This window comes from Ostrea edulis, chromosome 1 (genome assembly GCF_947568905.1).
Source record: "Ostrea edulis chromosome 1, xbOstEdul1.1, whole genome shotgun sequence".
In the NCBI taxonomy this organism is placed as follows: domain Eukaryota; kingdom Metazoa; phylum Mollusca; class Bivalvia; order Ostreida; family Ostreidae; genus Ostrea; species Ostrea edulis.
The window spans coordinates 43,550,578-43,563,018 of record NC_079164.1 but is presented as its reverse complement, the minus strand read 5'-3'; the positions used below and the strand labels follow the sequence as shown (position 1 = coordinate 43,563,018).

The 12,441-nt window shown below is 33.6% G+C and overlaps 1 protein-coding gene across 2 annotated transcripts in view; it reads right to left on the bottom strand.

Moving 5' to 3' along the window:
- The window catches only part of LOC125652879 (diacylglycerol O-acyltransferase 1-like), a 13,153-nt gene extending 804 nt beyond the window's left edge, over window positions 1-12,349 (bottom strand). Inside the window, exons 1-16 of one of the 2 annotated variants that reach the window (XM_048882358.2) lie at window positions 12,185-12,349; window positions 10,768-10,855; window positions 5,925-5,965; window positions 4,870-4,955; window positions 4,556-4,608; window positions 4,280-4,382; window positions 3,557-3,703; window positions 3,305-3,376; window positions 2,975-3,078; window positions 2,543-2,581; window positions 2,350-2,436; window positions 1,807-1,919; window positions 1,631-1,696; window positions 1,361-1,448; window positions 1,176-1,238; window positions 1-1,036 (exon numbers count right to left, since the gene is read on the bottom strand). The exon at window positions 1-1,036 is cut by the window's left edge and continues 804 nt beyond it. In XM_048882358.2, the coding sequence (XP_048738315.1) occupies window positions 878-1,036; window positions 1,176-1,238; window positions 1,361-1,448; window positions 1,631-1,696; window positions 1,807-1,919; window positions 2,350-2,436; window positions 2,543-2,581; window positions 2,975-3,078; window positions 3,305-3,376; window positions 3,557-3,703; window positions 4,280-4,382; window positions 4,556-4,608; window positions 4,870-4,955; window positions 5,925-5,965; window positions 10,768-10,855; window positions 12,185-12,321 (1,446 nt within the window). In that variant the 5' untranslated portion in view covers window positions 12,322-12,349 and the 3' untranslated portion in view covers window positions 1-877. Of the gene's footprint in view, window positions 1,037-1,175; window positions 1,239-1,360; window positions 1,449-1,630; window positions 1,697-1,806; window positions 1,920-2,349; window positions 2,437-2,542; window positions 2,582-2,974; window positions 3,079-3,304; window positions 3,377-3,556; window positions 3,704-4,279; window positions 4,383-4,555; window positions 4,609-4,869; window positions 4,956-5,924; window positions 5,966-10,767; window positions 10,856-11,260 lie in introns of both variants that reach the window. The other variant, XM_048882349.2, reaches the window with a different exon arrangement.
- Window positions 12,350-12,441: the final 92 nt, after the last annotated feature.

The window sequence follows — 12,441 nt, the reverse complement described above, 5'->3', positions numbered from 1 at the left end:
GAGTTGCCCTTATTTCAGCAGGTTGTTTTGTAATTGAACTGTAACGCAATTATTGACTAGAGGAGACATTAAACCTGAAAACAAAGTGCTACCATTCTTATAACATATTATGCTACACTATTTCAACAAAATACTGATAGTAAAGTTTTAGAAGACAAAGCACTTTATACATGTGTATACAATACCAGTATGATAAAAAAAATTCATGTGTGAACTATGACCTGCACTTGATATTGACCTCACTCGGCATATCTGAAGCATATGTGTTCAAACATGAAGTGTATTGTGTATAGAATTCACAAGATATGATCCAAATCAAAGTTATGAACAGACTGATGTCATAGCTATAAGGAAACGATGTGCCCCAGATCTTGGGAGAGGGAGCTAATACAATTTGACACAAGGATAGTTTATGCATGAGGAAATCATTAAATGTACAACACAAACGCACATAAACATTGTTATATGTAATTTTACTTTGTCCTACAATTACTTTAATTTACATCTACTGATGTAGAACAACTGTAGTACAACTACATGATGTAAAAAAAATATATATATATAGGAAAACATCACAAAAATTTCATACGTCAAAAAATAAGGTCCCCTAAAACACACAAAATTACATGTACAAATAATAATAATAATAAAGTTAACATCTTTTATATTTTGCACCATATCAAATTGTAAATTAATCTTTAATAGTAGAATTTTATTTTTACAGCACATTTCTCACTTTTATTTAAACATTAAATTCAGTTACATCATAACAATATTCCTCTTCTAAACTAACAAACTTATGGCACTTCAAATCAGTCGGCAGGTACACCTCACATACCGGTACATTTGTACATTCATCGATCATAATTTTCAGCCTCTAGTTGTTGAAAGAGAGTAGCACATTTCCTATGTAATAGTCATGGACATATGCTAAAATGGCAATAGGTTGTCCCACAATCAATGACATCCAGACGATCATGTTGCCAACCTGATGACGGCCTTTACAGAATTTTGCTGTCATCATCGCAAGAGGTACCTGAAATTTGTTTTAAAGTGTTCCTTTTTTATTGTTTGGTTTCATAGATTACATAATTTGTACACATATTGTGTAAATTTCACTTGCAAAATCACAATTTCTTAACAATTGTGGTGTAATACATGTACTAGATACTTACTTGAGAAAGCATAGCAGAAAATGCCCATACTCTGAACATCCTTAGAGGAACACTCAATAAGTACTACAAAGATATAGATATCGCTCAAATTTCAGAAACTGCTAATACACTTTAAAGATGGCACTTTCACTGATTTTAAAACAAAATCTAAATGCATCAATATTAGGAAAATAACGAGCACTGACCTCGTGGAAAAAAGCTGAGGTAGCAAACACAGCCACTGAGGCCACTTGTTTTGAAACACCTCGTCGAAGAAGAGGTTTGTATAGATGTCTACAAAATAGGGGGGCGGAAACATTAAATTATTGGCTTTCAAACTTTATGTGTGCATTGTATAATTATTACCTGGATTTTTTTTTGTTTAATCGACATCTTTTTTTTTACATGGGAGGTTTATCATTTTTGACACGACATTAAAAAGAGAAGGAATCGAAAAATCATCCTAATTCCTGTACCTGAGAGCCCATCTGTGGACAGGAACGTTCCAATTTTGCCAAAATTCAGAGATAGAATCAGCATTCCTGCAAAATCATTAGGAAAACATGGTGCCACAAAACCATTTCTTTTTCTTCAAAATATCAGTTATAAAAGGTAAATCAGTATTTCAGCCAAGATTCCTTAGCGTACTCACCACCAATCTTTGTAGAATTCTCGGTCTCCAAATCGCAAAAGTTCAGCTGTTACATTTAGGCAAGAATGGAAGAACCAGTAAAAGAATATCAACCAAATGAGGTGATTAGGAACCTGGAACAAAATTAGAGCTGAATGTGACACACCATAGATAACAGGGTTAGAAATTACAGACTGACCAGCATTGGTCATTTTCATAGTACAGTAAAACACGCTTATAACAAACACACTTATAACTAAGTCACACTTATCGTGAAGTGATATTTATTCCCCACTATGAGAGGAAATAATGAAAATTTTATTGGATATAACAAAGTTTGGTCATAATGAATTGTTTTTTGCTGGCCCTGGAGGTGTGCTATAACTGTGTTTTACTTTAGTCTGCCGTCCTGTCAATTCATCCTTATATTAGGTGGTACAAATAATTCAGACCTCATCTTAATCTTCTGTTTTATCCTCAGCCTTGATTTTCCAATCATACAGCTAATTTATTATAATTTTTTAAAATTATTTGATAAAAATACCATTTGGCTTAAATACTCACAGCTAATTTTAGAAGTCTTTCAATCACTAAAGGAATTTCCATGTCTGTCAGGGGTTTCAGTGAATTGTTGACTGTTGGTATGATCCACTGCAATGACAAACAATGTCATGTCACTTCACTCGATAATATCATCTCATGCTGACGTCTCTAGTTTATAATACGTAATTTTACATTCAACTAAGATCATAGTTACCTGTTGCACCAGGCCAGTCATCAGCTGGGCCAAAAACATCTAAATCAAAAATTAAAAGAAATTGTTACTCACAGAATACAGGTTAAAATTTTGTTTGACCTTGCCCAAATGACTGACATAAATCTCCCCAATTGAAAATATTCTGATGTTTGTTAGTTGCTGGGTTCTTTTTATAGGCATAACCCCCTCAGCTCCAAATAAACAAGTTGTCTTAACTACTTAGACTCATTTGGAGAAACAATTGAATGCAAACTGTAACAGCTTCAAGAAAAAATGTTTTCCTTGCTCCTTTATCAAAACCTTTATATTAGAATCTGGAGAGAGAGAACACAAAGGTCATATTAATGACTGCCTTGCAAGTTTTTTTTTAAATTTAAAACAAATACAGTGGATGTTACATGTAGCAGACACTGTACTATACTCTCTTCTCACCATTTCTACTATCCTTTTCAGCAGAAACCTTTTCCTGATTCTAATAGTTCTTGGAAAGTTGAGCTCGTAGCACAGGGTCGGTGTGCAAATAAAGTAATACATGTCTAAAATAGAAAAGAATGGAAACAATTTTAAAAACGAGCTTAACAACGCTGCTGAAGAAACTGGAAATACATAACGTATTATTCTAAAAAACGTGTACTGTTACATGTATCTATCATGCCACATCAGATAACATTGTACATGTAATTTGGCACTCTGTATTTTGTTCTGCATCAATGACCACAAAAGAAATTTGAATCGAAATGAGATATTCTGTTGCAAACCTACTATTTAATGTGAGGTTATCTGGGTAACTAACATAAGCTGTTTTAATTTCTCCATTCATCATATCTGCTGTACCTGTAATTCAGAAAAGAAACATGCATGCATATTTTTAACAAATAATTAGCAGAAATTGAAACTACTATTTTTCCAAAAGTTGACAATTTCCATACGAAATACAAAACCATTCAGATATTTTCCAGATTTGGGTTCAAATGTTTAAGAACAAAGTCTCTGACATGCAACACTGATACATACTGACTGGTTCAGACATGCTGACAGATTTTCTGCGATGGGACTTCCTGACCTCCGACCTCTTTTGCCGACACCATTTATTGACACAGACATAAGAGACTAGCTTTAAGAAAACCACACTAGAGATCCCACATGTCACCACAGAAAATCCTACAACAAAAAATTGCATAATTGACACAAATTTCATCATGGATATATAAAACTTTTAAATACAATGATATAATAAAATTTCCATATGTATGTTAATTCTAATTGTTTTTACATGATCATTTAATAGTTCCACTGCATAAAACAAGTACACTGTGGGTTCATAAAAAATTGTGCAGATTCAGAGAGAGGATGCATGCATAATAAACTACCAATCTATTGTAAAAATAATTCCCTGGCCCTCAATAAAGAAATTTCCTTGTAATTTATTACTTCATCTTTAAAAAGATTCATTATTGATTCTCTCGCAATTTAATGTGTTGCCTAGAACTTTTCCAGAAACATGTACACATTTTAAATTAAGCTGTGTCACCATCTGATCTTGTTGTACCTGACACATACCTGGGTTGGGGTGGAGAATCTGACACATACCTAGGTTGAGGTGGATCTGATACATACCTGGGTTGGGGTGGAGAATCTGACACATACCTGGATTGAAGTGGAGAACCTGACACATACCTGGATTGAGGTGGAGAACCTGACACATACCTGGGTTGGGGTGGAGAACCTGACACATACCTGGGTTGGGGTGGAGATACAGAATCACTGTGGCTGGCACAATCAGACATAAGAGGAGGTTGATAACATTGAAAATCAACCCAATCTTCTCTGTCAGCCATTCCTAAAAGAAGACACATTATAATTTATTTACTGTACACCAATCTTTTTTTGTATCATACACAAAATGCAAACCATTTAAAAGTTGATCAATACCAAAAGTATCAGATTTATGAAATTTCCCCCAACTGTTTTGAATTCCTTAATTAGGACAAACATTACATGTACAGTACTTACTTTGGATAATAACACTTCTGTTCCGTATATAAGTAGTATGTAGATATTAACGGCTGAAAGAACAACAATAACCGTGTATAAATAGATGTACGTATTCTTCTCTGTGAACAAAAACACAGTTTGATGTGTTGGCATATTGTTTCCCTTGAGTAAATCTATAGTAAGTACTAAGTGAAGTTTTATTTAAAGTCCATACAATATTGCATTTGACAAATCAACACAAGCTGTGTAAAGCTTTTTAACTGCATGACCATCACATATATCAAAGACACTGGATAGTCATAAAATGAAAGTCAAACAGTATCAGTACTTACACAGCAGGAGTAATGCATTGGGCCAACTGTATGGCTCTTGTAGAAAGTAATGAATGACTTTGACAGGATCAATCAAAATTCCATATCTGGAAATAAGGGAAAAACAGTTATATAGACATCAATTTTGAATACAAGTATTAAGTAAAACACCAAAAATTCCTCTGCTACTTTATCAAATTCCCTATTTACTTTGATAAAATCATTATTTGTTGATTGATTGATTGTATATTGTTTAACGTCCCTCTTGAGAATCTTTCACTCATATGGAGGCATCACCATTGCAGGTGAAGGGCTGCAAAATTTAGGCCCTGAGCAGGGAGGGATCTTTATCGTGCCACACCTGCTGTGACAGGGGCCTCGGTTTTTCTGGTCTCATCCAAAGGACTGCCCCATTTAGTTGCTTCTTACGACAAGCAAGGGGTACTAAAGACCAGTATTCTTACCCGGATTCCCACGGGAGAATTCATAATTTGATTTATTAAATTTCCCACTTAATTTATTGAATCCCACTTATTAAATTCCTTCCTTAATTAAATTCTGTACTGATTTTAATTAAATTCCTTACTTATTTTTATCAAATTTCCTACTTTATTAAATTCAGTATTTACATGATATCGAACTCTGTACAAATTAACTAATAAATCATCAAATTTACCATTTAAATTACTTGATTAAATTCCCCATCTTTATGAAATAATTACATGCACTTACCATTCTTACTTTGCTAAACTCCTTAGTTAATTTGTATAATTTCCTACTTACATGTACTTTGTTAAATCCCCTACTTTATGAAACTTCCTACTTATTCATTAAATTTACTATTTATCAATTAAACATTGCTCTTACTTCCATTAATTTTCTCCTTCCTTTATGAAATTTTGTAATAAATTTATCAATTCCCTACTAAATTTATTAAATTCCTTCCTTACATTATCAATTTCAATACTTATTTTATTAAATTCAATACTTACTTCATTAAATTCAATACTTACTTTATTAAATTCAATACTTACTTTATTAAATTCAATACTTACTTTATTAAATTAAATACTTACTTTATTAAATTTTCAATGAACAATCTGGCATTGGAAAGTGCCTGGAAAAATAAAATGAATAGTGTTAAAACTGGTAGTGCTTTTACTATCACTGTTTTGCAATATCCATACTAATGAATAAATGTCAACTGGAATCAATTGGTTTTCTTATCTAATTTTCAAAATATTAATTTATAAAAACAAAGCACCTAAATCACTACTATCTAATGAACAGGGAGTCACTCTGTCACCATCTTCAAAAACCAAAAGTTTCCGAGGAAGTTCGAATCGGAAACCGTTGGCTTGGAGATGCTTGCTCATTTGTTGCGGGTGACTCCGTACACAGCAGTGTTGACAGAAGTCTTGTTGTGTTCAGAGATCATGAGGAAGTTTAAACAGGTTTTTTTCCTTCTCATTGTAAAATTACTCCTTTGTCAAACTGAACCTGTATATATCATCTGGTTCAAGGTAGAACATTGCACTGATAAACAAACCCACTGTCAAGGACTATGCCTGGCACCTTGAAATCTTATCAAATAGAGTAAGCATTTCAAAAGTTCAAGATTACAAAACATGCATATCCTTGAAATCCTAAAAAATATATATAAATAGTTTTATTTCTAATTTTTGATTCACTCAATGATGTTTTACACATGCATCACACTTTGCTTGGTCAAAAATTTTAAAATACTAACTGAAGTTTCATTCAATCATTGAGCATATGTTTTATATAGCATGGACATTTACCTCACTTTGGGTTTGAATATTTTTATTGTGAGAATATCAAAGTACATGCACTGTTAATTTTTTGCTATCATGATACTGGCATACATTCAAACATCTCCATGTATGTACCATAAATATATCATATTTTATACCATAATTGAAATGTTCCTTTTGTTGAAGTTTATATAATGCAGTTATAACAACACCCCCTCCCTTTCCAAGTCTTTCTCAATTTTAAAAACAAATATCTGTCTGACTAACCTGTTTATCAATTTGTCAAACATTATAGAGGGAGAGATAAAAATGGCTAAATATAGCAATAAAAAAAAACATGGAAATGTACAGGTATCTTCATTGCTCAGATTAAGACAACAACCTTAATTTTTCCATTATTCAGTTTATCAGCATTTTTCTGAGTAACACTTTCCAGGTAAAAGATCTTCACTGTCTTTTATAGAAAGTAAGGTATCAGTCTATTGGTTTAACCTATAACGAACTTTTCAATATCGTTTCTAGTATGAACTTTTCAATATCCTTTCAAGGACTTCTAAATATAATTTGCAAATATAGCATCAAGTTTACTGAAAGGCAAATGGATTACCATGCTGGGCCACTGAACTGTAAAACAATACAACTTATACACTTACAGTTCAACCCTTTTCTGATGAAAGATAAACAACCTTGACAATATATTATTTTCCTGTTAGTTTCTAATACTGATTCTATACTATCAGATTTGATTTAAATTAATTATTCCTGCTCTAGCTGTTGCATAACTGCAAGGTCTCCATAAACAGCTGATTCAGATAAATTCCAAGAAACATCTTAATATATGCATCATGGAGACCAGTTAACAGGGTTTCAAAGTTTTAAAACGCCTTTCCTTATTGTTGCATATACATGTATAATCTGTCTTTGTCAGGAACAAAACCAATTAAACTGTCAACAAAGCTAACTTGCATGACAAATTCAAGTAAATAAACACAAAATGTACCTTTTCTTACCACATCCCACATTAATCTGACACTAGCCCCTCCCTGTCCCTTTTCTTACCACATACCACATTAATCTGACACTAGCCCCTCCCCGTCCCTTTTCTTACCACATCCCACATTAATCCGACACTAGCCCCTCTCTGTCCCTTTTCTTACCACATCCCACATTAATCCGACACTAGTCCCTCCCCGTCCCTTTTCTTACCACATCCCACATTAATCCGACACTAGCCCCTCCCTGTCCCTTTTCTTACCACATCCCACATTAATCTGACACTAGCCCCTCCCTGTCCCTTTTCTTACCACATCCCACATTAATCCGACACTAGCCTCTCCCTGTCCCTTTTCTTACCACATACCACATTAATCCGACACTAGCCCCTCCATCCCTTTTCTTACCACATCCCACATTAATCCGACACTAGTTCCTCCCTGTCCCTTTTCTTACCACATCCTACATTAATCTGACACTAGCCCCTCCCTGTCCCTTTTCTTACCACATACCACATTAATCCGACACTAGCCCCTCCCCGTCCCTTTTCTTACCACATCCCACATTAATCTGACACTAGCCCCTCTCCGTCCCTTTTCTTACCACATCCCACATTAATCCGACACTAGTCCCTTACTGTCCCTTTTCTTACCACATCCCACATTAATCCAACACTAGCCCCTCCCTGTCCCTTTTCTTACCACATCCTACATTAATCCGACACTAGCCCCTCCCCGTCCCTTTTCTTACCACATCCCACATTAATCCGACACTAGCCCCTCCCTGTCCCTTTTCTTACCACATCCCACATTAATCCGACACTAGCCCCTCTCCGTCCCTTTTCTTACCACATCCCACATTAATCCGACACTAGTCCCTCCCTGTCCCTTTTCTTACCACATCCCACATTAATCTGACACTAGCCCCTCCCTGTCCCTTTTCTTACCACATCCTACATTAATCTGACACTAGCCCCTCCCTGTCCCTTTTCTTACCACATCCCACATTAATCCGACACTAGCCCCTCCCCCTGTTGTTGATATTGGTCTATGTTCTACCTTATGCCCTATTGATTTGAGGAAAATATCAACATTTTTGGATATGGGGAATTTTTTTCAATGCTATATTCTTCGAAGTTTGAAAAGTTACATACATATATAAATATTGATTTTTGTAACCATGGTAACTGTAGCTTTGTTTTTGCAACCTTTTCACATGTAAATGCTTCAAATTTCTTAAGCAACATAGTCTAGAATGCACATCATAAAATCCTTATTTTTCCAAAGTTGAAACATAGCTTTCATCATTTAATTTCCTGAGAAAATTTTGGTACCATTTTTGGAATTGTTGACAAATCTGCTTGAATAAAGTAGTAATTCTTATGCATGAAAAACAGTGATGGGAAGCATGGTGATATGTTTTCGAAAAGTGTGGTTCATTATGGTACTTTAGTAATAATTATAATTATACAGAAAATAAACTTATGATCAAAATGTGGATTCTCTGAGGTGTTCAGTAAAAGTCATTTTTAAAGACCCATGGTAGGTCTGAACATCGTCCATTTCCCCTCCCAAAAATTACCAATTTTTTCCGAATTTAACTTGCATTTCCCCCAAAAATAAAAGTAGCGGTAAATGTATGTGTTAAAAAATAAATTCACTGTGAATAGTTTATGTACGACATGACAAAGACACATCAGGTCCAGATGATTTCGATATAATTATAGTTGAAAATTTTAAGAGCTAAAGAAAAGAAAGTTAACTTAGATAAGTAAAATAAAAGAAGAATGACATAAATTTGTGTTTGATTACTTGTTTGATATGATATATTTAGCGAATTTACTAAAATGTCTGGGTTTTCCCAATTTAACTAAAATTATGACAATTTTTCCCAATTCAAAAGCCACAGGACCCTTTTGAAAAAAGTTGAAAAATCATTGGTCTATCTACTGATACAAAATTTTATCAAATGTGCTATGAGTCCATAATAAACCAATAATAATGGGTCAAATTATATCAGTATCTATATTTACAAATACATGTACTACAAATGCAAGTTAATTTTAAGATGTTTTATCACTCTGGCAAAAATGATAGCAAGACTCCTTTGGACCTCTTCATAATCTACACTCTAAACCCCACAAATTTATAAATGAAAACTTGAAATTTTCAATCTGTTTTAAAATTTCCCTTCAATTCAATAAGTATAAAACCCTTACAGAGTATAATACAATAAGTTTCTATCCAGGCCAAATTTTAATCAAAGAATAACTTAGAAACAATTTGAGTATCATATCTGATACATTGATCATAACAGTAACATGAGTATACCAGCAACTTCAAAATGGTGAAGGTCAAGGTAGTGGTCAGAAAGTGTTTATCTAATAGCCACACTTTTAACCTAGTTAAATGATTATGTTATAAACCTGATTTTTGTTTTCAAAACATGAGACACTGACAGTATATTTATTATTAAACTCAATTTGATGGAGAATACACAGCAAGACTTGATAACCTGTGTAACTTAAAAGTTACACAACATGATTGTTTGTCCCAATTGTCTATAATAATACACTCTACCTGGTCATGAACTCTTTGTGATCCTGAAATACATGCTTATCTAGTGTGTAGCATGTCTAAGTATACCATTCTAAGACACTAATCAATTTCAAGAATTACCTTTGATGTAATATGACAAATGTTTAAATATTTAAGGAGAAATAACACCAGAGAAATCGATTCATTCTCTTTAAATTTAGCTAAAATTGATATGGATGGAAAGTGGAGGATGTACAATAATACCTTGAATTGAACACTTTCAAATTTATCTTATTTATAGTTAAAAAGTACAATTTTAGTAGAAAGTAAACTGGAAAAAAAATTAAAACTGTTAGGCCTACAAGACTTGAACTTAAATCTACAGATCTGCAGTTGACATGTTAACCTATTGTGCAACCCAGCTAGGCAAAATTTTACATCTAAAATACTACCAATACATGTATAATTTTACATAAATTTTAATTTATGTTTTAAAACAAAGTCAGCCATTATGATGATGTGTTCAGATCTGGTGTTATTCCTTTTTAAATTGAAAAAACACAGCTACAAATAATATATTCAATGGCCAAACATAGTGAATGAGATCCACTTACCAACAGAAGAATACAAAGATTCAGTAGTCCTCTATAATTTGTGAATCCACTGTCTGTACTAAACAATGAGTCAGCATGTCGGTGGATTCTGGAAAAGAACAATCACAAAACAGCTCTATAAATCATTCAACCATGAGAAAAGCCAAGAGAATGGTAATAATTTCATGCAGCATAATTTTCATTCTAATGATGCAGTGACATGGTTGGTGGGGGTAAATATAAAAATTGAAAATAATGGTTTTGTGCATCTTACAAGGTTATAAAAACCAGCACATTAACAATGAAACACATCAATCTGAAGCAAGCTAACCATACCCCCATCTTGATGCACTGCATTAATATTTGGTTTTGTTTTTATTCCAAAGTACCAAAACATGCATTGTACATTATTTACAAGGCTGTGGTCATGTTTCAACAAGTTGTTAATTACGAAACACAGAAAAAAACGAGTGACAAATAACAACAATTCACATGTCACAGATAAATGACTTACAACCCCTTTCCTTTCAGTGATGTCAATGTGTACTCTGGTTCTTGTAAAAAAGATGGAATCCACTGTGACCAAAAGTCATTGTCTTTAGCATTATGATCTTCATCTTTTCTTTTCTCAGCTTTAATTATTTTTGGTGTTTTTTCACTTCTTTGTATCTGTTTTTCACACAGACTGCCACAATCACACTTAATATTTCCAACTTTGTCATCATTGTGATTACTCTGTTCATCACACTTTTTGCAAGTTGCAACAGGGTTTAGATTTGAAGCAATCAAACAATCGACACTGTCCACATCTTTTGAATCACATTCATTAGATCTTCTTTGGAAAATACTTTTTGAAATTTTCTCATTTTTAGAATTGTTGTTAATGTCACTAAAAGAAGGTTTTTTGTGGAATCTGTAATTGTCTGTTCTTTCAATAAAATTATTGGACTCTTTTCCAAGTCCTTTTTGGAGGACATCATCCAAAATTCCCTGGTCTTCAATCAACATTTTCCCTTAATTCCAAGGATTAAAATTGCTTAATGAACTGCACGCTTTGTTTAAAACACTTGCAAATAGTGTTTCCTGCACAATTTTGAATAAGCACCTCAATAGAGTTTACATATTGCACATAAGATACTCGTACTGTCAACTGGAGTGCACAAGTGAACAAAGTTTAATGTTGGCACATAATTTGTTTTTTAAATTGAAAATGTTCCCTCAATGAGAAACGGATTAGTGCACGTGCAGTCTGTAGCGATTGGTTCTTATGATACATGATATACGCGTGAGAGCTATTTATAGTCTAGAATGGTCAATGCGTGGGATTTACCTCTGCTGCAATTGAACCGTGACGCAAGGCCAAGTGTCAAAATCATGCAACACCGGCTGCGTAAACAAGGTGTTTTTCAAATAGAAAAAATAAGTGTGCACAACTTACGGTTTATCCGGCTCATTCTCCTTATGCCTTTGTTGTTCTTTATTAATGGCATCAGCATGATTAACACTTATTGTCCGTCGAAGACGAGCACTTCCTTCTGTTTTTGATTTTTTGATAATCCCGGACTTTGTTGCCATTTTAACCGGAAGCACTTCAGATATATGTCACTTAAACCATGTAAAAATAATAATAATAAATGTGTTTCATTCCCTGTTCGTCATCATATTTTGTTAGCATATTTCTATTATTTATATTGA